This window comes from Lepidochelys olivacea (assembly GCF_965140295.1).
Source record: "Lepidochelys olivacea isolate rLepOli2 genome assembly, chromosome: 5".
Classification (NCBI taxonomy): domain Eukaryota; kingdom Metazoa; phylum Chordata; order Testudines; family Cheloniidae; genus Lepidochelys; species Lepidochelys olivacea.
Genome location: NC_140415.1, coordinates 100173951 through 100201497, shown reverse-complemented (window position 1 = coordinate 100201497; position 27547 = coordinate 100173951). Strand labels below are relative to the sequence as shown.

Sequence of the window (27547 nt, the reverse complement as noted above, 5' to 3'; positions counted from 1 at the left end):
AAAGTTTTACTAACATCGGCTATAGTATAGATAGAGCCTTAGTAATTAGCTGGCAGAGCTTGTATTAACACATAAGATGACCAAATACAAACTAAAAGAAAAGCTTTTAAATATCCTGGAGTAGAAAGTATATTTCTCCTTCATGGTGAATCTTTATTAAAAGGCCACCCTTGGTATAAAGTCATTGTATTCTAACTCCCAGTGCTATTGAAGTAATTATAAAAGGGCAATCCTAAAAGTAAAATTCTGATCTTTCTGGAAAAACTTTCAAGGCAGGTTGATGATAAGATACTCCTACAGTTTGGTTTCGGCAGGAAAAATGACTATTTGAATTGATGCTGTCAAAACTCTTGCATGCACAATGTGATGCATTTCAGGTTAGTTATAATTTAATTGGGAAAGTACTGTGTGTGCATTAGCCATCTTGTCTTCTTTAGAGTGTGTGGGATTTAAAAAGAAGCAGGGGAGAGTGTGTGTGTGTGTTGGGTGGGGGGACGGGGACGGGCGGCAAGAGGCATACTCCAAAGATTGCTTCAGTCATAAACATACAGCTAAGGGTAGCATAAAATCCCCCCCCCCCCCCGCCAAGCAGACTTTACTTGTAAAGGGTTAAGAAGCTCAGATAACCTGGTTGGCACCTGACAAAAAGGACCAACAAGGGGAGAAGATACTTTCAAATCTGTTTGGGGAAGGTTTTTTGCTTTGTCTTTTTGTGTGTGTTCTCTCGGACACAAGGAGAAAGGTCATGCAAGTAATCTAGCTCCTACTGAATGATACATCTAACTTACAGAAATAGTAAGTAATAGCAAGGAAATGCATTAGAGTATCTTTTGTTTTAGCGTGTGAATCTTCCCTGTGCTGAGAGGGAAGTTTATCCCCGTTTTTTGTAACTTTAAAGTTTTGCCTAGAGGGGAATCCTCTGTGTTTTGAATCTTATTACCCTGTAAAATTACCTTCCATCCTGATTTTACAGAGGTGTTTCTTCTACCTTTTTTTTCTTTATAATAAAGTTCTGTTTTTTAAAGAATCTGATTGGTTTTTAGTGTCCTAAAAACCAGGGTCTGGTCTGTGCTCACCTGGTTTACCTATTTGGTTGGTAGATTATTCTCAAGCCTCCCCAGCAAAGGGGGTGAAGGAGCTTGGGGGGATATTTTAGGGAAACAGGAACGCCAAGTGGTCCTTTTTCTGAATCTTTGTCTAACTCACTTGGTGGTGGCAGCAGTACCCATCCAAGAACAAGGAAGGATTTGTACCTTGGGGAAGTTTTTAACCTAAGCTGGTAGAAATAAACTTAGGGGGTCTTTCATGCAGGTCCCCACATCTGTTCCCTAGAGTTCATAGTGGGGAGGGAACCTTGACAGCTTCTAAATAAGGAAGCATAATTTATACCCTATTGCCCCATCAAATTCACACAAAATTTTAGTGTAAAGATAAGTACAGCCTTCAGTGAGAGCAGATATGCCATAGAAGAAAAAGTAGTGGTTACTTTACTGATGTAAAAGCATGCTCATTTATGACTCCTGGAGGCCCAACAGACAAATTATGGAACTAATCAGCTCTAATGTGAGAGATCACATTTCTGCAGTGCAGAAAGGGTAGTTAGTGTATGTCAGCATGTTACATCAACAGAAGCAAGCTTTTACACAGCGTAGGAGCAGGTGTGTGAATAATGGGGAATGCAGTCAGAAATCCCAGTAGTGAGCATAACCTAAACAATTAGAGATTAATCCATAGGGACTGTGGCTGTCTGCTTCAATTCCTGCACTGGAGGAATTCTTACCTGGCCCAGAAGTGGGGCTTTTAAGTTCCATTTATGCAACTTTGGCCTTTTTACTGAATGTAAAGGGGGCAGTCGGCGGACGCGTCTCTCACCCCGTATATCAATTCTGCTGTATTTCTCCAAAGTTGTCTGAAATGGTGTTCTCACTGTTGTACATATTGTTATAAACACAGTAGTTTCTAGGCAATGTAGTTATATCCAGTCTGTGATGCCAACATAGCAACTAGAACAGAAATCATCTCCCTGACTAACATCTGATATATTCAGACACAGCTCCGAACAAAAACACTTCTTCCCTACCAAGTAACAAAAAGCTGAACACCAGAAGACATGCACTACAATGCATACAGATTCCGGTAGATGCCTTGTCAGTAAAACAGCAAGATAAGCATATAGCCAATGTCATATTTTCAGCTTGTCACAGGTGGGGGCATGTCTGGAGAACTGTTTACTATGGAACTGTCAAAGAGCTAGACACAACCTCTGTGTCATATGAGAGAGTTTTCATGCAGCATTCCATCGCAAAAAAATTAAGCAAAAAAGCCATTAATTTGTTTTTATACCCTTATCCTCCCACGACTGGCTGTAATGTAGGATTTAATATACATTGTCCCCAGCATATTGCTGATATTTGGGTAATATTAGGACACAAAGGAGTAAATACAAACACGTGCTCATATGGGTGAAACTACATTTATCAAATAGAAGATAAAACTGATAGACATTTGGGGTTGGTTTCTCTCTTATTGAGCTGTGCTTGGCACATAGATGAGGGGAGGACAAAATTTTCTGTGGGTAGGTCTACACTTACACACTCATAGCTAGCCCGTGTCAGCTGCCTTGGGCTTGGGCTGTTTAATCACTGTGTAGACATTTGGACTCGGGCTAGAGCCTGGGCTCTGGGACCCCAGGATGGGGGAGGGTCGCAGAGCGAGGGTTCCAGCCCAAGCCCGAAAGTCTGTACCACAATTAAACAAACCGGTAGCCTGACCCACATGATGTAGACCTAAAGTCACTGTGATGGCGTATATACCTCCCCCTCCACACACATACACACATGGGATGAAAGGATTAAAGTGGCCTGAGAGACCAATTAACCGACTGGGCTGGAGGGGCATTAGGCATAACTGGTGATCAAACCCAGTTAGGGAGGGGCTGGGCCTTCATAAAGGAAGGATCAAATTGTTGCTAGAGGAAGGGTTAGGGACAAGACCCAGGTGAGAGGTAGTTGGGAGTTTTCCTCCCTTAGGCTGAGGGAAGGATGGGTTCCACTTGTCCTGCCCTCCATCGGGCATTAGGAGTGGAAGACAGGAATATGGATCAGTGCTGGGATGGTTTGAAGCAGGACTAGCCTGCAAAGAAGGCTACTAGCTGAGCCCAGCTGTATTGAAGATTCAGTTGTTTTGCTATTTTCTGTTAGACTTAAGTGAAAGAATTTGAGATCCTGAAGATCTTTGGACCCATGTTACTTGGCATGGCTGGAGGGCCAGGTCATACCAACAGCTGAAATAGGCCAGAAAAGGCCTGGGGGGAAACTGAGGCATATCTGTTGCAATGCCATATACAGCACTGGGATGTAGAGTGACAGACAGCAAGTTTGCCACAGTCACTTTTCTGCTTGTTCTGCCAGGGGTCAACTTATTCTCAACTTGTTCTGTGATGGCATACATGGGTGTCCTTGTGGGTTAAAATAGCTAGAGCACATCTTGCCTATGCTGGAGATTGCAAGTGCAGCCAGCATAGAAACATTCCACCAGCTTTATGCTGTTTCGGGATCTGGTGCCAATTCAATCCCCCTTAGGGCTGCCAGAATGTAAGAGAGGACTGGGCCTTTTTTTTTTTTTTTTTTTTTTTTTAAAGTTTGTAAGAGGCCTATGAACTCTAGTCCTCTTTTTTAAAGAAGTGATTTTTTAAAAAATCTAACAAGATATGCTAAGTATCCCAGTTTAATCACTTGCTTTGTGTTGCATCTGTGATCTCTATGCTATCTATTTTTCTCTGAAAGCCTAGCATGCTATTGGCACTACATAAATAACTAATCAGCCAAGTTGTGGCCTTTAAGTATTTGATAGTGTCTCTTATTCCTTCCTTCACAAAAAAGGCTTATTTTTTAAAAAAATCTGTATTATAAGGAGGACAATTCAGTGAGAATATGAGTTTAGCTATGGTGGTGAAAGGCACTAGGTCTGGAATACTGCAGTACATATTGTCAGCTTGAGTCAGCATCTTGGTAATGTTATGCTCTGGAGGCTTTTAAGACTGGTGTATAGGTCACTGCCTTTTCCCCCCTTTAGATTATAATGGTTGATGATTATGTGCTTCAGTAGTTAAGGTTATGTCCATATTACACACTGAAAACATGTTTTTTGGGGGCTTCCAACAGTCATGAAAACTTGCTTTGATTTTTTTCAAAGATGAAATTTGGCAGGCAACTAGCCCATGATCTGATTTACTCATGGCTTTGTTGTTTCCCACTTCCCCCTCCTCCCTCAATGTAAAAGGGCAAGAACACTGAATCAGTGTTAGGGCTAGAATGCAAACTGACAAAAAACAGAATACTCTGTGTCCAGTCTGACATTCCATTCTAATGCTCTCGGGATCCTCTGATTGGCTTTGCACCCCTTTCTCTTTTTCCAGTTAAACAGCTAGCTGCCAGATTGTTGCTCTATTCTCAGTTGATAACCATTTATGGTGGGCCTGTACAGAATCATTCATGCTGTTTGAGCTCTGTGACGGGTGAAATGGCCACTGGATGCTGTGGTTTCTGCTCCATCCCCAAATAGGCCACTGTAGGAAGGGGGCATTGCACACAAATTGGGGGAAAGGGCAATGAGATCTGTGCTTACATGGATCTAGTGGCAGGAATCCCCTGCATCAGGGCACAGATGGGCTGCTTGCTCTTTCAGTCTGTAGGCTGGAATAGAGATTGTGGAGGAGCTGCATTACAGCTCTGCACCCTAATTTACAGGTTGAGGGGTAGACTACGTGCAGGGGTGTGTGTGTGTAAATTGCATTTTAACTGTAGATTATGGAGATAATCTGAACACACATGGATGTTTGGTATTCAGCTCATTCCACCCATGTGTGTGCGTGTGTTCAGATTATCTCCATATCACCCCAGGCACACGAAACAGCAAGTTTCTTTGAAAAAGAATGCTGTTAATACACTAGAAATTTCTGACATATCAGGCCAATGGGAAGCTGCAGGCAGGTTTTCTTTGCCTATCAAGATGAGTTGACAGCATCGTTAGAAAACTGAAAATCTGTTTCTTGACACCAGAAAGAAAGGAATGAGTCATTGTCAGTGATCCAGTCAGACATGCCAGGACTCCAGCCAGAGTTGTCAAGTGCAGAAGATCATAAACCTGCAAGTCAACATTCTGGTATATTCCTGTCATAAATATAAAGGGAAGGGTAAACCCCTTTGAAATCCCTCCTGGCCAGGGGAAAGCTCCTCTCACCTGTAAAGGGTTAAGAAGCTAAAGGTAACCTCGCTGGCACCTGACCAAAATGACCAATGAGGAGACAAGATGCTTTCAAAAGCTGGGAGGAGGGAGAGAAACAAAGGGTCTGTGTGTCTGTCTATATTCTGTCTTGGCCGGGGATAGACCAGGAATGGAGTCTTAGAACTTTTAGTAAGTAATCTAGCTAGGTACGTGTTAGATTATGATTTCTTTAAATGGCTGAGAAAAGAACTGTGCTGAATAGAATAACTATTTCTGTCTGTGTATCCTTTTTGTAACTTAAGGTTTTGCCTAGAGGGGTTCTCTATGTTTTTGAATCTAATTACCCTGTAAGGTATCTACCATCCTGATTTTACAGGGGGGATTTCTTTGTTTCTATTTACTTCTATTTTTATTAAAAGTCTTCTTGTAAGAAAACTGAATGCTTTTTCATTGTTCTCAGATCCAAGGGTTTGGGTCTGTGGTCACCTATGCAAATTGGTGAGGCTTTTTATCCAACATTTCCCAGGAAAGGGGGGGTGCAAGTGTTGGGAGGATTGTTCATTGTTCTTAAGATCCAAGGGTCTGGGTCTGTAGTCACCTAGGCAAATTGGTGAGGCTTTTTACCAAACCTTGTTCAGGAAGTGGGGTGCAAGGTTTTGGGAAGTATTTTGGGGGGAAAGACGCGTCCAAACAGCTCTTCCCCAGTAACCAGTATTAGTTTGGTGGTGGTAGCGGCCAATCCAAGGACAAAGGGTGGAATATTTTGTACCTTGGGGAAGTTTTGACCTAAGCTGGTAAAGATAAGCTTAGGAGGTTTTTCATGCAGGTCCCCACATCTGTACCCTAGAGTTCAGCGTGGGGGAGGAACCTTGACAATTCCATTTTCTATCATAAGGTTATTTAAACCAATCTGCACATTATAGGCCAAAGTTTTTCAGTACTGAGTCCACTGTGTTTGTGAAAGTTGCAAGAATACATAGGATATGTGAGGACTTAGTTTAATACCTGTGCTGTAAAGAAATACTTTGATTCTAAAAGTGATATTATCTTAACTATTGGCCTTATCCTGAATAACTCTTGAAGCACGCATTATTGCAATGGTTTCATAGACAAATATAACTCTTGCCCTAAGGAGTGATTTCAGAATAGAACTTAATGCAGTGTTTTTATTGAAAGACCACACAAAGCTTGACATATACAGCAAAGCTGTTTCTTAAGGTATAATCTTGACATGCATGTGAAACTATAAAAGCATCTTCAGCATCAGTTAAATTTTTGTTTACATTTAAGGGCTAGCATATTAGTAAGTTAATTCACTAAATTTATGTTTGGTCGCTAAAGGAGGATCAGCCTGGCTGTGTCAAGAAGAAGAAAACAAAAGTTTAACAATGTTATGGCCATCCATGATTACAGATTCATGTGTAATGGACAGAATTCACATTCCACCTGCTTTGTAAGATTGCATTAATACCTGTTTCTTTTTCTTCCCCCTGCTCTTCCATGCGAATTTGCCCAAGTAAGGACCTCAGAATTAATTGATAGAGCCCCATGAATATAAATCCTGGGCAACTTTGTCTTCTCAAAATCTGTATTACCTGTTCCACAGAGCGCACCTTAGCAGTTGGGATCCCCCTTCATGGGGTATACCAGGGACAGCCGCTATTGCGGATGTGGGGAAGGCACTGGGGCACAGAGCCTCTTCATAGATGGTTCTACACTCCAGTGGAATGCTAAGGATCCTCCAGGTTTCTGGGTGACCCCTAGTAATCCCACAGCTGCAAATGTGGCTGGAGTTCCTGAAAAATCTAAGGGCTTATTTGAATGGGTCCTAAAGCCAATTTTGGAAAACTGTCTGGGGGATCATGTGAGTTTCTGGAATAAAAAAATCATAGTGACAAACTTGCCATCCTAGCTATTGAATTCCATTTTTATATTTTGCAAGCCATCTCCTTACCAAAACAGAGTGGAGTTAACTTGAAAGAAAGAAGAGTAGGATAAGCTTTGATATCCTGAAATCAAGGGGCCCTGCAGCCATAGGTTTCCCAGGCTCCAGAGGCCAGCTCTGGCTCTAGGTTTGCTAGTTTTATCATTTTCTGCTTAACCATACTCAGCCAGCAGTCTTTACTCCTCTCCTTTAGAAAGAACTGTAAATCACTGACAGGAGTGGGATCAGGACCAAAACCCTGCTGCTCAGTTTCCCCTAGGTCTAATCTACCACTGAGCTAAAGCATGAGTGTGAGCTGTTTAAAGAATATCTTCTTCTTGGAGGAAACAGGTAAGGAGCTGGATCCATTATATTTAAATGATACTGGACTCCTACCCATGGCTGGCTGGGACAATGGAGCAAGCACAGGCCTCTTTGTCAGGCCTGGTGGCATTGCATGGCCAAAGGCTAGCAACCAGTGCCAGAAACAGGTAAGCCAGTAGTCACAGCAATCAGGCTGTTTCTTTTTATTCAGTTTTTGAAGATGGTGGCTTGGCTGATTCATTCCTCTTGGAACCACTCTCAGGAACTTCTTGGTGAATCAGAATGGGGCACACCTTCTGAAGTCACTGGCATCACCGGATGTGGTTTGATTAGGTCAACCTTCTGCAAATGAAGAACTTCCCCATTCCAGTAACTTCAGGCTTGGATATCCATGGATCCAAAAATATACCCAATCAGTCAGCAAATTCATAGGTATTTTGAGACATTTGAGGTCATGGGTCAGTCCACAGGCATTATCTCAACCATCCTAAAAAGTCTTAGCTCAAAAAACAATTAAAAAAAAGAAACAAAGCTAGTAAAATTTTGGAACTGAAATCATGAGAATACATGAATCATACATTCACTCAGACATGCACAAGAAGGGTTGGTTCCTGTTTTATAGACAGATGCTTATAACTCCCCCTTTTTATTTTGATACGCAGAAGGTCAATTTTGAACAGCATATTTTTGAGACACATTCTGGGTAAGATTACACTTTAACTGGGTCAGAGTAAAAAGTCTTTTCCTCCTAAAATCAGTTTTGGGTTTCAGTGTTTATATGCAGCCTCGCTGCCTTTCAGCATTCTTAACTCTAAGTACATGAGTAGTTCCATTGAAGTCAATGGGACAACTCACTTGTTTAATGTTAGCTACCTGCTTTAAGCACTTTGCTGAACTGGGGCTGAAGTGAGTTGTTTATGTGTAGATATAAGGACAATTTTATTCATGCAAAGCAAGTAAGCTTTTATAGGTAACTATCATTCCTTACATAGTTGAACTTGAAGGGAAGAATTACATAATTGTATGAACTCTGTCTCTGGTACATCAGAAGCAGTTACATACGACAGTGACAGCCTCACACAACACAACAGGTCCTAACTACGCATGTGACTTGGAAGATGCAGGTAGAGCATATATGTGTTGTAACAAAGCCTAATTTTTAGTGTGTCTCTCTTTTTTTTTTTTTTTTTTAACTCTTTGTAGCTAAAATTAAGAGTACTATGAGTGGTGATGGGGTGGGGGGGGATCAAAGAGACAAACAGCACATTTTATAATCTGGGCTAGTACCCCACTATACAGTCACTAATCTGCTGCCCACCAATCACTGGATCCCATATGTTTCCAAGCCACCTGGGTCTGGGTAGGGTCTTGTCATTGTTCCTATCTCTGGGAGTCTAGGGCACATTCCTACGCTCAGATCTCTTGCTGCTACTCTTTTTTATGAAGTGGAATGGCTCCACCTATCTGCCCTAAACATTGGAAATCGGTGCCTAAGACTTCATGAGTCCCCCTCCCCCAGTTGCTTACACATGTGCCCTCAAAATTCCACCTAGCCTATTGTGACGGTTCCTCCCCCACTCTGAACTCTAGGGTACAGATGTGGGGACCTGCATGAAAAACCTCCTAAGCTTATCTTTACCAGCTTAGGTCAAAACTTCCCCAAGGTACAAAATATTCCACCCGTTATCCTTGGACTGGCCGCTACCACCACCAAACTAATACTGGTTACTGGGGAAGAGCTGTTTGGACGCGTCCTTCCCCCCAAAATACTTCCCAAAACCTTGCACCCCACTTCCTGAACAAGGTTTGGTAAAAAGCCTCACCAATTTGCCTAGGTGACTACAGACCCAGGCCCTTGGATCTTAAGAACAATGAACAATCCTCCCAACACTTGCACCCCCCCTTTCCTGGGAAATGTTGGATAAAAAGCCTCACCAATTTGCATAGGTGACCACAGACCCAAACCCTTGGATCTGAGAACAATGAAAAAGCATTCAGTGTTTTACAAGAAGACTTTTAATAAAAAATAGAAGTAAATAGAAATAAAGAAATCCCCCCTGTAAAATCAGGATGGTAGATACCTTACAGGGTAATTAGATTCAAAAACATAGAGAACCCCTCTAGGCAAAACCTTAAGTTACAAAAAAGATACACAGACAGAAATAGTTATTCTATTCAGCACAATTCTTTTCTCAGCCATTTAAAGAAATCATAATCTAACACATACCTAGCTAGATTACTTACTAAAAGTTCTAAGACTCCATTCCTGTTCTGTCCCTGGCCAAGACGACTACAGACAGACACAGACCCTTTGTTTCTCTCCCTCCTCCCAGCTTTTGAAAGTATCTTGTCTCCTCATTGGTCATTTTGGTCAGGTGCCAGCGAGGTTACCTTTAGCTTCTTAACCCTTTACAGGTGAGAGGAGCTTTCCCCTGGCCAGGAGGGATTTCAAAGGGGTTTACCCTTCCCTTTATATTTATGACACGCCCCCCAAATCTCAGCTAGGGTGAAACACTGGCTGGGATTTCTTCCTGGAGCTCTAGGAAAACAGAGTTAATAAGACACATGCATCTCTAAATATACTACCAAGTACATAAAGACTAACAATATTTTCCACATCTCAAGGACGATTTTAACCAGTTGATTCTGGGAAACTTTCACGGGAGAGTGCATCAGCCACTTTGTTAGAAGCTCCTGAGATGTGTTGGATGTCGAAATCAAAATCTTGGAGAGCTAAACTCCACCGAAGAAGTTTTTTGTTAGTTTCTTTGACGGTGTGAAGCCACTTTAGTGCAGCATGGTCGGTTTGCAGGTGGAAACGCCGTCCCCAAACATATGGGCGTAGCTTTTCCAGAGCGTAGACAATGGCATAACATTCTTTTTCAGTGACTGACCAGTTGCTTTCCCTCTCAGACAGTTTTTTGCTGAGAAACACTACAGGGTGGAATTCTTGATCAGGTCCTTTCTGCATTAAAACTGCTCCCACACCACGCTCGGATGCATCTGTGGTTACTAGGAACGGTTTGTCAAAGTCTGGGGCCCTTAGTACAGGTTGAGACATGAGTGTCGCTTTAAGCTTGTTAAAGGCCTTCTGACACTTTCCGGTCCACTGAACAGCATTTGGCTGTTTCTTTTTGGTTAGGTCTGTCAGTGGGGCAGCGATTTGGCTGTAGTGCGGTACAAATCGTCTGTAATAACCGGCCAAGCCTAAGAAGGATTGAACCTGTTTCTTTGACTTTGGGACAGGCCACTTTTGGATAGCATCCACTTTGGCCTGTAGGGGGCTGATAGTTCCTTGACCCACCTGGTGTCCAAGGTAAGTCACTCTGTTTAGGCCTATTTGACACTTCTTAGCCTTAACAGTTAGTCCTGCCTCCCTTATGCGCTCAAGGACTTTTTGTAGATGTTCCAGGTGGTCTGCCCAGGAATCCGAAAATATGGCCACATCGTCAAGGTAGGCGACTGCATATTCTCCTAATCCCGCTAGGAGACCATCTACAAGTCTTTGGAAAGTGGCGGGTGCATTTCGCAGCCCGAAAGGGAGTACATTAAATTCATACAGCCCGAGATGTGTGATGAAGGCTGACCTTTCCTTGGCAGATTCATCTAGCGGTACCTGCCAGTACCCCTTGGTTAAGTCCAAGGTAGAGATGAACTGGGCCCGTCCCAGTTTCTCTAATAGTTCATCAGTGCGTGGCATTGGATAGTTGTCTGGGCGAGTTACAGCATTTAGCTTACGGTAGTCCACGCAAAAACGTATTTCCCCATCTGGTTTGGGAACTAGAACCACTGGAGATGCCCATGCACTTTCAGAGGGGCGGATTACACCCATCTGTAACATATCCTGGATCTCCCGTTCTATAGCAGTTTTAGCTTGAGGAGACACCCGGTAAGGGTGGACCCTAATTGGGTGAGCATTACCTGTGTCAATGGAGTGGTATGCCCGTTCAGTCAGTCCTGGGGTGGCTGAGAACGTTGGCGCGTAGCTAGTGCACAGCTCCTGGATCTGCTGTCGCTGCATACGCCCAAGGGTCATGGAGAGGTTCACCTCTTCCACACCACCACCACATTTCCCTTCGTAGTAGACACCTTCAGGCCACTCAGCGTCGTCTCCTCCCTGGGCTGTAAACTGACAAACCTTTAATTCTCTGGAATAAAAGGGCTTTAGAGAATTAATATGATACACCTTAGGCTTTCGGTTGGAGGTGGGGAATGCTATGAGATAATTAACAGCTCCCAGGCGCTCCTGGACCACGAATGGCCCTTCCCACGATGCTTCCATTTTATGGGCCTGGAGCGCCTTTAAGACCATGACCTGGTCTCCTACTTTGAAGGAACGCTCTCTGGCATGTTTATCATACCAGGCTTTTTGCTCTTTTTGAGCATCCTGTAAGTTTTCTCTAGCAAGGGCTAAAGAGGTTCGGAGGGTGTTTTGTAGGTTGGTTACAAAGTCCAGAATGTTAGTTCCTGGAGAAGGTGTAAATCCCTCCCATTGCTGCTTCACCAACTGCAATGGCCCCTTAACCTCACGGCCATATACAAGTTCAAATGGGGAAAACCCTAAACTGGGATGTGGTACAGCTCTGTAGGCAAAGAGCAACTGCTGCAATACTAGGTCCCAATCATTGGAGTGCTCATCTACGAATTTACGTATCATGGCCCCCAAAGTTCCATTAAACTTCTCCACCATGCCATTTGTTTGATGATGGTAAGGAGTGGCAACCAAGTGATTTACCCCATGAGCTTCCCAAAGGTTTTTCATAGTTCCTGCCAGGAAATTAGTCCCTGCATCTGTGAGGATGTCGGAGGGCCAACCTACCCTGGCAAAAATGTCTGCTAGTGCCTGGCACACACTTTTAGCCCTGGTGTTGCTTAGAGCTACTGCTTCCGGCCATCGGGTGGCAAAATCCATGAAAGTCAGTATGTACTGCTTTCCTCTGGGTGTCTTTTTCGGAAAAGGACCCAGAATATCCACAGCTACTCGCTGAAATGGAACTTCAATGATGGGGAGTGGCTGGAGAGGAGCTTTGACCTGGTCTTGGGGTTTTCCCACTCTTTGGCACACCTCACAAGACTGGACATAGGTAGAAACATCCTTGCCCATTCCCTCCCAGTGGAATGACCCCCCCAAACGGTCTTTGGTCCTGTTCACCCCAGCATGGCCACTAGGGTGATCATGGGCTAAGCTCAAGAGCTTGGCCCGGTATTTAGTTGGAACTACCAACTGTCTCTGAGGATGCCAGTCTTCCTGGTGTCCCCCAGAAAGAGTTTCCTTGTATAAAAGTCCTCTTTCTACAACAAACCTGGATCGATTAGAAGAGCTGAGAGGCGGTGGGTTGCTCCATGCCGCCATCCACGCTCTCTGGAGGCTTTCATCTGCTTCCTGTTCGGTCTGGAACTGTTCCCTTGATGCTGGAGACATCAGTTCCTCATTGGATTGTGGACCTAGGCTTGGTCCCTCTGGAAGCGATATAGGGGATGGAGCTGTTTCTGTTGACTGTGAACCACTCTCCGCTGGTGCACTATGTTGGGATTCAGGCTCCAGCTGAGCCTCTTGTGTAGGGTTATTGGCTGCTGCCAGTTCAGGTTCGGTGGGGCCCTCTGGTGTTGAGGTTGCAAGTACTGGATTCAGTGCTGGCACGGGGTCTGGTGTTGGTTGTTTGGCTGGTTCCGGTTCTGGGACTGGTTCCGTCTGGGTCTCTGGGACTGGATCCACTACTGCTGTTGCAGACATTGGCCTGGGGTCCGGGTCCATCACCTCTGACCGGGCCCTGATAGAAGTTTCCGGGACAGAGCTAGGCCCCACGGCTTGTTTAGCCTGGCTGCGGGTGACCGTTCCCACCCTCTTGGCCTGCTTCATGTGATTGGCCAAGTCTTCCCCCAACAGCATGGGGATGGGATAATCATCATAGACTGCAAAAGTCCACATTCCTGACCAGCCCTTGTACTGGACAGGCAACTTGGCTGTAGGCAAATTGAAAGAGTTGGACTTGAAGGGTTGAATCGTCACTTGGATCTCTGGGTTGATTAAATTGGGGTCCACTAAGGAAGCATGGATAGCTGACACTTGTGCTCCGGTGTCCCTCCACGCGGTGACCTTCTTCCCGCCCACACTCACAGTTTCCTTCCGCTCCAAGGGTATCTGGGAGGTATCTGGGCCTGTGGACCTCTGGTGTGATTCGGTGCAATGAACTGTAATCTGTTGGGGTTCTTGGGGCAGTTGGCCTTTACATGCCCCAGCTCGTTACATTTAAAACATCGTCCAGCTGACGGGTCACCGGGGCGAGGTGGGTTGCTGGAGAACGGGGTGGTGGGACGATAAGGGGTCTGGAGGGTTCTTTGGGAGGTAGGTGGGGCTTTGGGCGGCCCCCGGTAATAGGGTGTGGTCTGGGGTGGTCCCTTCTGGTCTCCGCTCCAACTGCGACCAGTTTTCTTCTTCTCTGCCACCTCCACCCATCTGGCTCCAATCTCTCCTGCCTCGATTACAGTTTTGGGTTTCCCATCTAGGATGTATCTTTCTATTTCCGCAGGAACACCCTCTAAGAATTGTTCCATTTGCATTAGGAAGGGCAAATTTACTGGAGATTCAACACTTGCTCCTGATATCCAGGCATCCCAATGTTTCACAATGTGGTAGGCATGTCGGGTAAATGACATGTCTGGTTTCCACCTTAGGGCTCGGAACCTCCGACGAGACTGCTCGGGTGTTATCCCCATTCTGACTCTCGCCTTGGATTTAAACAGTTCATACTTGTTCATATGTTCTTTAGGCATTTCAGCTGCCACCTCAGCTAAGGGTCCACTGAGCTGCGGCCTCAGCTCTACCATGTATTGGTCAGTAGAGATGTTGTACCCAAGGCAGGCCCTTTCGAAGTTTTCTAAGAAGGCCTCAGTATCATCACCTGCCTTGTAGGTGGGGAACTTTCTGGGATGGGAAGTGGTACCTGGAGAAGGATTGCTAGGGTTTGTTGGTATATTCTGCTGGGCCTTTATCCTCTCCATCTCCTCCACATGCTTCCTTGCCTCCATTTCCCTCTTGTGGGCAGCCTCCTGTACCTCCTTCTCCAGCCGCATGAGTTCTATCTGTCTTTCATGTTCCCTTTGTTTTTCCTCAGCCTGAAATTTGGCTAATTCCAGCTGTAGTCGAGCCGAGGATTTGGCCATTCTAACCTCTCTGTTTTTAACTAACTTTACACCCGAGGTTTAGAAATAAACAAACAAAACTTGGCTGTAAAATTTTGCTGTGCTGGAATAGAATACCTATTCTCTGATAGTGATTGTCAGCCTACAGAAAAAGACAATTCCCTTGTCTCTGCTCTGGGCCCAAATTAAAGCAAAAAACCTCCAACTACTTGGAAACCTGCTTACCCAGCCCAAAGAAAAAAAATTTCTTTTCAAACCTGTGCTCCTTGTAAAACAAAAAAAAATCAAAATCCTAAAAAAAACCCTGCCACTTTTGTCTCCAGGCAAATGGGTAGAGCACACACCCCCTATTTACTTTTAGGAAGAAAAGAAAAAAAAACCTCTGGGTTGGAAGACTGTGAATTTCCCTGCAGGAGTTAAGTACCCTGCCTCCAGGCAAAGAAAACCTGCAATTCACAAGATAATCCCCTTTTGTCTCTGCTTGGCCACAAAGCAGAGAGAAACCAAGCTGCTTTCAGTTTCAAAGCTGCTTTCTGGACTTTCTTTCCAAAGAAAAAAAAATTTCCTTTTTAAAATCTGTATTTCTAGTTCAAAAAATCTCAACTGGATCTCAAATGATTTCAGGTTAATCCCACCACTGTGCCACCATGTCACGGTTCCTCCCCCACTCTGAACTCTAGGGTACAGATGTGGGGACCTGCATGAAAAACCTCCTAAGCTTATCTTTACCAGCTTAGGTCAAAACTTCCCCAAGGTACAAAATATTACTCCCGTTATCCTTGGACTGGCTGCTACCACCACCAAACTAATACTGGTTACTGGGGAAGAGCTGTTTGGACGCGTCCTTCCCCCCAAAATACTTCCCAAAACCTTGCACCCCACTTCCTGGACAAGGTTTGGTAAAAAGCCTCACCAATTTGCCTAGGTGACTACAGACCCAGGCCCTTGGATCTTAAGAACAATGAACAATCCTCCCAACACTTGCACCCCCCCTTTCCTGGGAAATGTTGGATAAAAAGCCTCACCAATTTGCATAGGTGACCACAGACCCAAACCCTTGGATCTGAGAACAATGAAAAAGCATTCAGTGTTTTACAAGAAGACTTTTAATAAAAAATAGAAGTAAATAGAAATAAAGAAATCCCCCCTGTAAAATCAGGATGGTAGATACCTTACAGGGTAATTAGATTCAAAAACATAGAGAACCCCTCTAGGCAAAACCTTAAGTTACAAAAAAGATACACAGACAGAAATAGTTATTCTATTCAGCACAATTCTTTTCTCAGCCATTTAAAGAAATCATAATCTAACACATACCTAGCTAGATTACTTACTAAAAGTTCTAAGACTCCATTCCTGTTCTGTCCCTGGCCAAGACGACTACAGACAGACACAGACCCTTTGTTTCTCTCCCTCCTCCCAGCTTTTGAAAGTATCTTGTCTCCTCATTGGTCATTTTGGTCAGGTGCCAGCGAGGTTACCTTTAGCTTCTTAACCCTTTACAGGTGAGAGGAGCTTTCCCCTGGCCAGGAGGGATTTCAAAGGGGTTTACCCTTCCCTTTATATTTATGACACCTCTGTACTCTAGTTCTAGTTTAACCCTTTTGAGGACGGTGTGGCCAGAAAGCAAGGAACCCAAGCTTAGCAAAGGAATTTCTTAACCATAGTCCCTTTACTCTCAAAGCACTTGAGTTAGATTTTTGGAAAACAACAAAATGCTGAGGTATACCATCCTTTGTATCTGATCTCGCCCCTGCCCTTAAGTAGGGTGGCCTTGTCTCTGATCCAGGTGCTCCAACTGAGAAACCACAGATCCCACAATCATGCTCCCCCCACCTGCACCCTACATTTTTTTTCTACACAGGAGCTCATTGTTCAGGGGGGTGGGGGGCAACAGCTGACAGACTATCAAATTTAATGGCCCCAGATTGCAGCTTTGATGGCTTCACGGAGATAGTCCTTCAGTGAGGTATTATGTACCCTTCCTAGGCAGCGACGCTGTCTGGAGTGCAGTTGAGTAGGAGTACCTTGGGCAAGTTTAGATGTGTTCAACACATAATACAAGATGGAGTTCATAATTTCATACAGATATATCCACTCTGTCATGTTGTGCATCTGTGTAAATAAAAGAGGGAAACAATCGATAGAAGTTCAATAGATTAAAGAGAAAAAATTAACATTTCTCCCGGAGGTGTTAGGGCTATTCTGTACTGGTATATGGCAGAACAAACAATTGTTTAGTAAGAACGCCCAGGTCTCCTTCTCCAGAATGTTGATTCTTGTCAAAAACACAATTCAAAGAAGAGGTGGAGTTCAGAACCCAAGAGAACTGGACTGTGAACAAATGAATGCATGGATGTTTCCTTTTTAGCTGCTTTTTTATTTTTAAATATTTTTAAAGCATATAAGATCATGGAAACTTTTCTAAGATGCCAAAGAATAAAGGAAATACTTTATTAAATGATTTCCCTTCCAATTCAAAAACCGCTATCACAGAGGGGTCTCGGAATCTGACCCCCATCCTGCTCAAATGTACTAACAAAAATCACAGGGATGGCTTCTTGAAAGAGCTATTGGAAACAATAAATGGGAAAATTCAGCATATCTGGAGGCTTTTACTGCAGTAGCTAACCGATTTGACAAACAAAATACACATATGAGCAACTTAAAAGGACTTCTGAATGCTTTTAACACCAGGCCCCTGAAGCTGATGCAGCAGTTGGAAAAAAAAACAACAACAAAGGAAAACTTGAGAAGAGAATAAAAGTATATGAGGCTGTTATAAAAGAAAACAAACCCATATGCTTGCATTTGGAACAAACAGAGAATCTGGTATAATCTGTACATGATGTAAGAATCTTGGGACATCTAGAGGGAGAGCAAAGAAAGGTCACAATTGTTGCCAAAAAGTCTACAATTAAGTATCACCAATGAGATCATTGTAGTGGAGCAGATGTTTTAAATCCGAAAACAGCAGCATATACTGAACTTGCCAGATTGTTACAGTTGGGCTGATAGATCAAGGCAAAAAGGCATTACCACCGCTGGTAGTAGCAATGCTTCAAAAGTACCTTGTGCCCACACGCAAAAAGCAGTAAATATATTGCTTAGTAGTAGTAGGGGCACATCTCTTCAGAGGAAGGCCTTTAAACCATTTCTGCCTGCACCACTGCACCCAGGACAGTGACTTACCATTGTGGGCAGGAACTCACGTACACTGCAGTCGGAATGGTGCAGTAGGCGCTTCACCCAAAATGTTTCAGTCACTGAAAGACAATAAACATGGAACCCTAAAAAGTTCTTTCCATAGTCACTTTTAAGGATAAACTGTTTAAGAGACTAAGTCAGTACGAGTGAAAATTAAGGTTCCTGCCACAGTGTTAATTTGACCACTGTGCACATCATGTACATTTTATGGTATAAATGGAACAACCTAAACTCAGTCACAATTTAACAAGAATAGAAAATACTACATATGTGCAATGCAGTCAGATTGCATTGCTGTAGGAACAGTAACGCTATAATTTGTGGACTATTTGGAATGTAGGCTTCACCTTCATTAAGTTAGGGCTAGAGTTTGCCAAAAGGCATGCTTCTGTATATAAAGGGCAGTGCATAGCTGTGCCAAACCTTGAATGGGCATGCTGAGATTGCTATAGTTACAATTTAAATTTGATTCTCTAACCTTGGCATGAAAGTCTGTGCCCATATGAAAATAATGAATAGATGGTTTGCCTTTGAATCTGCTGGATGATTCTCTCTCCACCCTTCCCCCCCTTTTTTTTTAAACTGGATTTGTATGGTATAAAGTAATTCCTTCTCAGAGAAGGTCAATATTAATGCAATGTGCACACAGATATTTTTTCTTCTCCCAGGATAGTCCTTTTGTTTAACTATTGGGCTCTACTTTTGTGCTAATATGCTGAGTCCTTTCATTTTATAAAATGTAAAACTATAGGTAAAGTGTCTTAAAATAACTAACGCTGTTTGGAAAATAAGGTGTTGGTGGGTTGTTTTTTTTTTTTTTGCTTTGTTTTTGTTCTGCAGAAACTTTTTGTTTTGTTCTACTTTTTGTTGGAAAGTTGAAAACCAAAACACTTTCAATTTTCAGCCAAAAGTATTTGGTTTTCAGGTGTTCAGTTTTCTGGTGGAAAAACTGAAAATATTTGAGGCAGGCAGAGAACTTCGGCAAATTAAACACAGTTTTTTTCCTGGCAAAAAAGGTTGGACCAAATAGGGAATCCTGAAGCTGAACACCTCAAGTTTATTCTCCTGAAACTTCTGCTATTTTCAGCCAAAATCGCATGAGAACAGCAAGTAAGATTTCAGTGCTGTTAAATCGAACCTGAACCTGAACCTAAACCAGATCAAAACACTGCCTTCACAGTGCAAACTTAATTGTGCAAAATGATTTCTGCATGGCTTTGGGAAATAGCGTTTGTTAGCTAACCATTGTTGCAGGAAGAGCAAAGCTTAACACATATTATGTAATACAGTGTGGACATCTACAAAAATGGTGTCTACTTTGTTCTTTTATTCTTGGCAATAGAATGGTATGTTAAAAAATAAAACTGGATATTGCTGTGCCAAAGGAGATCTCCATAGAGCAAGTTGTTGCTCCTAGAAACCTTGATGATCCTCTCCTAATTTTTTGTATGGTGGGTACAGAGGAAACAGTCACATGACTTGTAACTTCAAGGCATTTCTTGCAAATCTATGGATTTGGGGGCATAAATTAATGCTTAATAAAATTTTCACTCAGATTTCTCCAGTTCACATTATTAAATAATGTTTCCTCAGGAACTTGCGTTTATAAACATGTTTTCCCTTTTCCCCTCCCCCTTAAAACTGTACTGTTGCTAGGTTGAATGAACAGCTGTACCGGACATAAACTCCTTTGAAGGGTGGAACATATTTGTGGTTACACTTCCAAATGTTTACACCCTGTTACATCTGCAGAATTGGTAATTTTTAGTTCTTACAAATGCTTTGTAATCTTTTTTTTTTTAAATGGCTTGTAGTTTAGTTTGTTAGCCACAGTATCTGGCTTCCTGTCTTTCATGTTACTCATAGAATGTGCAATCAGCATAATTTTCTTACTGTTTTGAGGAACAAATGCTGCAAAAAAACCACTGATATAATCAGTGCTTAGTGATATATTGATGCCCTTCAGATTTTACTATAATAGCACTGAAACACTGAAATTTGCTAAGTAAAGATAAAATCATTGTGATCTAGAAGTGCAGTGTTTGTGTGGGGAAAAAATGGCAAGGTTATAGCCTAATCAATTTAAACTGATGTCGGTCTTTAAGAAACTGATTACTAGAGAAGCAAAGTCAGAGACATACTCACCCATGGGAGTTTAAAGGCCTCGTCTTTCAAACTTTACTGACGTGAGCAGTCCCACTGACATCCGTTGGGTTTGCAGGATTTATTCCTTCAGCCGCAGGTCTAGATTGTCACTGCCCTTGCTTGGACGTACAGAGGGTAAGACGAACTTACTCCCCTGTTTGACCCTGCTTAGACTGTCTTCCAGCCACAAGTGAAAAAGGGGAATTATTTGCCTCATATTCCCTCCTGCAAGCAAGTGGGTGGGGAGAGGATGGAGAGTTGGAGGAGCCCTGGCTCTGGTACCTCCCACCAACTTTCCAGCCACAGTAGCTGGCTGGGTGGCACAGTTGGGAGTAAACTGCTCCAAGAAAATGGTTGAAGTACCATACTCCCCACCCAGAGCAAGGGGCGAGCAGGGGAGGAATTGTGACTGGGTCATTGTTCTCTGGTCTGTGCCTAGGATGAAGCAGCTACTTAGGGCATATGGTTGTTGCAGTCTGGTCCATGCTGACAACTCTCTGTGATCACTAGTAAATGAAATGTTCTATACTGTGGAAGGGAATGGGATTTTGAGGAATATTTGTATATATGAAATGCTAGAAAATTAAAATTAGGTTCAATGAGAACTCTGCCTTAAAAGTTATCTCCACAAAAAGCCTTTAACAAGAGATCTACCAAGTTCAGCCACTTCCAAAGGTTTCCCCAAACAGGAGAGAACTTCTGGAGGCAACATTTTTCTTCTTTTCTGGCTGGAGGAAGGACAACTCTGCATATGCACACCTCTCTACTTTGGGGAGCTTACTCCCCTCATAAACGCCCCTTAACTTCTCTCCCACCATCGCTCTGGACCAAGTCCTTGTAGTCCTTTCTGCTGGACAGTGTCCTTGTGCTGCAATAGCAGCATATTAGTCAGTGCCACTATTCATTTGTAAGAGGTTTAGAATTTTGTCTCCATCGGAGCTTGATCCTGCAATGTTTAAAATGCTTAAAATTAGGTATGTACTGAAGTGCTTTGCTGGACTGAAGTCAGGGTGCTCAGCATCTTATAGAACCGAGCTTCTCTTAGTCTCCTCACCTCTGCTGCAAAGGGCTTTAGCATATAACAATGAACTGGTCAAATTAATCTGAAAGAGACGACTCAAGAGACAGGCTTTCCAGCTTTGCGATCAAATATGCTGTTCACTTTCCCGGGGAGTCTAGAGCAAATGAGAACAAGTGTATCATGTATTTAAGGAGCAGCATCAAATTTATGTGGCATAAACATCTAGACTGGAGTCACTAGAGGACATTTTAAAACAAATTACCATTTATGAGAGAAAAGTAGACCCTAGTCTACTTATAATTAAGTTTTCAAGTTAGAAAGGCAGTTGAGTCCCATAGCTGGTAATTTGAGGTCTCTATCTGAATGTATTTTTCCCTGTCTTTATACTAATCTATTTTTGAAAAACACAAAATGGTGAGTATTATGGTTTGCAGCCATAAGGAGGTTGTGTTTCCTTTGGGGTTTCTCATAAATTCTAGACTAAAATAGGACTGAAATCTAAACAGCAATTGCAATGTCTGGACTCTGAATTATATGTTTCTTCGTATCCATGTGTTAAAACGGGGCAAAAGTAGGACCATCTTGAAAATCCAATTCCTTGCCTGAGCTGGATATTGCTGGTTAACTCAATACAAAACAAACCCCCTAACAATGTTTCCGCATCATTCTGTTTAGAATTTTTAGAAAAATTGCATGCATTTTCTGAAAGTGGAGCCTACTGATGTCAACTACCACTGTAAATCAGGAGTCACTCCACTGAAATATGTGGAATTACAATGATGTAAATCTAGTGTGAGATCAGAATCAGACCTAAAGTTTTCTCTCTTTGTGCATGTAAAAACAGGTTTTTAAATACATGCAAGCTGATCATTCAAACTAGGTAAAAATCCATAAATACATTTCTGTACCAATTTCTTCCTGCAATTTGAGTGACTGGGAAAACTGTATACTAAAGGAAAACTGTGATTAAAACCATTCACATTTCACAAGCAGGAGTATATTTAATCACTTGCTTGTGTATAAGCAAGAATATCTGTCATAGAATGGATTAGAGGAAGGACAAACCTGTTGGAGATAAGAAGATAATATTTTTCAGAGGGTATATTAATTGTTATAGAATTCCTGTCTTTTTAAAATATCATTTAGATAAACATTTCATAATACCATACTAGATCTTGGTACGAAGAGAGAAAAATAAACCCTCACAAACATACTGTGCGTTACTTGACTTGCACATGCAACTGCATCTTTTATATACGCAGTTACCTGTTTAGCTGCACGCTCTCATATATGGCAAGCACATTTGGTGCCTATTTTTAAATTTTTGGCCCTTGATTTGTTTTTCTTTTACATATTGCTGCATTAGCAAGTCACCCATGATTAACATGCCATAATGCACGTATTCCAAGGCCTAGGGACTAAAAGAGTGTACTGTAGATGTCTATCTTGAAAGGAGAGATCATGGCAAGATGTGAAAATCCATTCCTAAAAAAACAACAAAGATTTTTAATAGGTTGTGCTTTGGATGTGTGAGCAGCAGTCACATATTTGATCAAAATAAATGGCAGTACCGAGGAGCTATTTGAAGGAGGCAAACAGCCAATATTTGTAAGCAACTCTCAAAGAGCTTACAGTGCAAGCATATACATTATGGGCCAGAATTTCTCTTGTCCAGAGTTGCCACTCAGAGCTGCAGAGGGTGTCAGAGAGCTGCCTGGGGGATGCTGTAATGTGCACCAGTGGCAAAAGCGATCAGTGGATTATTTGCTGGCAGAGGATAGCTGGAGCACACCATACTTCAGCCACACTTACTCCCCAACCTCTGCCCCAGTGTGTAGCCTGTGCCAGGGGTTTAGGAATGGGTAAGTTGGGAGCTGTGTATGTCAGCTCTACACCTGCTGGGGTCACAGGACCACCACGTTTCCTTCCCTTTGGGCTACAGGAGTGGAACAAAGAATGTGGAGGGACAGTGAATCAAGCTCTATGTTTCTGGGTTATTTGCTATACAGAGGGCCAAAGCCTTCTGAATGTGAGATGGATTAACTTTTCCACTGTCATTGCAGTCGCGATCTTGGGAATTAGGCTGTGCTCACTCAGGTCCCAGTTTAGCAAAGTACTTAGACATGTGCTTAACTTCAACACTACTCATGTGCTTGAAGTTAAGCACTCCCTTACATACCTTGCTGAATGGGGCCCTGAATTTGTAGCCATATGGAGCCACTGAGCAAAAAACCAGACAGAAGGGAGTGACGGGGCATGTGATACTACTGCAGCTCTGAAGATCCACTCACTCTGACAGAATTTTTCCCAGCCCTGCCCCCAGAGAGTCCTGGCTCCTAGCCTAAGCATTTAGAGTGGGCAATGGGAATAACATTTGGAGGAGAGGGATAGCTCAATGGTTTGAGCATTGGCCTGCTAAACCCAGGGTTGTGAGTTCAATCCTTGAGGGAGCTATGTAGGGATCTGGGGTGAAAATTGGGGATTGGTCCTGCTTTGAGCAGGGGGTTGGACTAGATGAGGTCCTTTCCAACCCTGATATTCTATGATTTGTCCCTTATGTGTTCCCAGTAGATTGCCTAAGATCATTTTACAGGAGGTCTAGGTGATATGCAAATATAGAAGATGGCATCAGACTGGCCACAGGGTAGTTTTGTGGGGTCTTGTGCTATCTACTAGTTTTGGCCAGATAATATTCCAAACAAACAACAACAACACTTAAGCATGTAGTTAGTTTTAAGTATAAGTCTAGTTCCATTGCCTCTTTGGGGATTACTCATGTGTTTAAAGTTAAGCATGTGCTTTAGTGCTATGATGAATCAGGGCATTTGTACATATTAGTGTATATTTTCAGTAGTAACCTTAGAAAGAACTGCCAACAGCTTATTTCAAGTTCTACTGCAAAACTATGAGAAGTGCTTAGATTTTACTAAGTGTCAGTTAAAATATATTTTTATTTTTAAAAAAGTTGAATTATAAAATGAAGCTAGAGATGTTTCTGTCCAGAAAATAATGGAATATTCCTGTAGGATATCCATTTATTATCTATATAAACAATCACTCCATAAAAGTATAGTTTTAAAGGATAATACTTGAGTAAAATAACTGAAATTTGTTAAAAAAATTAATTCTTCGCACTTATAGCGTCTTTCATTTTAGGATCTCAGAGCATTTTACAAACTTTAATTAAGATTCTCAGTACCTGTAAGGTAGATTATATCTTGTCTACAGATGAGTAAATTGGTCAGAGAGATTAAATGTCTTGCACAGTATGTCAGTGGAGGAGCAGAAAACAAAATGTAGGAGTCCTGGCTCAATGTCCTGTTCTAACCTCTACACAACATTTCCTCCCTAAAATGAATACTTTTATATAGTGATGCACAAGTAAAGTGTCTGACATTTATTGTCCTATTTTTGTGTATGTTTGTGTTCCTAGGCCATTACATTTCTGTGGATACTTCCTGGGGAACTCACGATGAGAAAGCAGTACTTACCAGTCCTGAACTACATTCTGAAGAGTGGAGCTGCATCAGGCTTATATATCAGATTGCAACAGCTTCAGAGACGTCATTTGATCCTACCAGGCTAAACCTGTATCTGAGGTTACAAGGAGAAAGCTTTGATCATTTACTATGGTCAGCCAAGGAGCCTTCAGATAGCTGGCTCATAGCCAGTCTTGATTTAAGAAACACCACAAAAAAGTACAAAGTAAGTACAATTGTAGAAGATAGTACTGGATTTACTGTGTACATGCTGGAATGTACTGGCTCTTGTTGAACAGGAGAGATGAGGTGGGTGAGATAATATCTTTTTAACAGACCAACTTCTGTTGGTGGAAGAGACAAGCTTTATTTGTAGTGCAGAGCTCTTCTTCAGGTCTGGAAAAAGTAATCCGTATTCAACAAACTGTCATAGATCTGAAGAAGAGTTCTGAGTAGCTCACAAATTTGTCTCTTTCATGAACAGAAGTCGGTCCACTAAAAGATTAATATTACCTCACTTACCTTGTCTTTCTAATGTCCTGGGACCAACACAGCTACAACAACACTACAGACAACATTGACATTCTTCTTGGCTTTCATTGTTGTTTTCAGTAGGTGGATCTTTGAGTAGTGAGAACACAGAAAGAGAACTCAGTGGAAAATGAAAGCTTTTTCACTGGAACCCAGACTCTCTCTGGTTTTCACACACTTTCCTCTGCTACGTGTTCAAGGACCTGAACATGCAGGCTTAATGTATGCAAAACTCACATTGAATTCAGTGGAAGTTAGGTGCACAAAGGATTTCACATTTAATACATAGTTGCCGAAATGTTGTCAGGGACAATTCTCCAAATAAGCCTGGCATCAAGCTGGGGCTGCCAGAGTGGTCCAATCTGAGCATGCATGGTAACTGGACTGAAAGAGTAGGCATAGAACTGCACGTACATAAACAGATCTCTACTTCACTAAAGGTGGTTTTTTGGTGCAAATAGAACCTCACTTTTTAAGGTCTTTCAGAAAACTCCTATAGAGTGCATGATACTCAGTTTAGGTAACTGCCAGGGAGGAAAGAATTAATCCTTCCTGTAACCTGTTAGCTGCTGGTTCCAGGGCATCTAGGCATTTTAAAACTGATTGATTTGGAGATTGATTCGGGATAGCAATCTATTAATTCTATCCCTAAAATCAAGTAGTTAATGCTGACCTCCATATATCTTCAGTCCCTAAAATCCAAATTAATGCTGCCCCCCACCAAAAAAATAGGTTAATAACCTCCCCAAATTAATCAACTCTTACCCCCACTTGGATTAATCAGCTATGCCCCCAGATCAGTAATTACTTTCCAGTCACCACTCTTCTTTAGAGAGCTGCTTAGCTTTTGTTATTCCCACCCTCACTGGTTCTTGCTTCTGCTCCCCTGCCCTCAAAGGAGAAGAGGGTTCGAGGCTTACAGGGCAGTATTGATACCCAAGCTCTTTTCCATAGAGTATCTGGCAGTAGCTTTCTTCACTTCACAGTCTGGTCTCAAAGCTCCCAGCTCATTGCTAGCTCTTGTACTACCTCACTAGCTGTCTCTAACTCTCACTGAACCCTCTAGAAGCCTTTTTCTCCATGTCCCTGTGACATCACCGCCTCACTGAGTGACTGCATTAGTACCATCCCCAGGTTCCATTTATGTTGACATACACACTTAGAAAACTTCAGCAAGTACCCATGAAAAAAAGTCATTGTCTTGAATGGTGGCAATAGCTACACTAGGCCCATGCTTTTGTTCTTGTCTTTGTCACAGGGCTCATGGGGACAATAAAGAATACCTGGTGATGGAATGATAAGGATGGTCATTCCCCCTTAATGTCCCCAAACTGTGCATACACACAAGCATAAGAGCCTGAGCTGAGGTGGAAGGGATGTGCTCTGCCCCAGCTGTGGTACTGCAGCTGGGGTAATTCTATATCTGAGCCTATCCCCAGGAAAGAAAATGAGAAATGTTCTATTGATTTTAGTGGGAGCAGGAGCAGGTTCCATGCTTGTGTAAAACATGTTAGGTTAAATTAATCTGTGATGTAATGCTGTTCAAGTCACTGGAGATACCTAAGAGATGAATTTTTCCCAATAGCCTTCAGGAGGAATGGGAGGCACATTGATACATCTATATAGCAGCAGTACTATGCAGAACTCCTAAGTGTTTGCATTGCCAGCATTAGCTGGGGCCCAGGGGCCGGAGTCATGGCCTTATTCCCATTCTGCTCAGACATGTCTCTTTTGGATATGTGCTTCTGGAGCACTTGCAGCCATAGCTGCCTCCAGTGATGAGCTGCCAAAAGCTGAAGAACCGGTTCCTTCACTCGCTCCAGGTCTTTGGCGGCAGGTCTTTCACTCACTCCGGGTCTTCGGTGGCACTGAAGGACCCGCCGCCAAAGACCTGGAGCGAGTGAAGGGCCTGCCGCCGAAGACCCGGAGCGCCGCCGGGTGAGTAAAAATTAAAAAGAGATTCTCAGGGGAGCCTCCCCAGCCAAGAGCTCAGGCAGGCCGGACAGGATGGTCCCGTGGGCCAGATGAGGCCCGCGGGCCAGAGTTTGCCCACCCGTTTAACAACCGGTTCTAAACTGGCTTCAGAATGTAACGATCGGTTCATGCAACCTGGTTTGAACCGGCTCCAGCTCACCACTGGCTGCCTCCCATGCAGGAGTATTAGCGCAGGGGAAGCTGGAGTCAGGATGGGCTGAGTAGGTCCAGGCAGCTACTTAAGGGTAGCCATAATGGTGAAGTTTTGAGAGAGAGGATCTGTGGGTGTTTTATCTCTTTATAGTAAATTAATGTGCATCTGAAGGTGCCATATGAACAACAGAGGGGTCTGAAGTCTGTTATCTGCAAAACAGGTATAACACAGTGGGTAAAATGCAGGCTTCCTCTCACTATCCATCAATGTGCTTTAGCGCTGACTTAGAGGAAAGAGAGCAGTACAGTCTCCATGCCCATTCCATCCTTGGCCTCTCTGTTGCCCAGCAAGGGCACCTCTAGTGATTAAACACAGGACAAGACTGCTACATTTATTTAGCTACTCTAATATCACAATTT

The 27547-nt window shown here is 42.9% G+C and overlaps 1 protein-coding gene across 2 annotated transcripts in view; it reads left to right on the top strand.

Moving 5' to 3' along the window:
* The window catches only part of MAMDC2 (MAM domain containing 2), a 104232-nt gene that overhangs the window by 24421 nt on the left and 52264 nt on the right, over nucleotides 1–27547 (top strand). For both annotated transcript variants that reach the window (XM_084627646.1, XM_084627647.1), the window contains exon 3: nucleotides 24424–24695. In XM_084627646.1, coding sequence (XP_084483772.1) covers nucleotides 24424–24695 — 272 coding nt within the window. The remainder of the gene's footprint in view (nucleotides 1–24423; nucleotides 24696–27547) is intronic.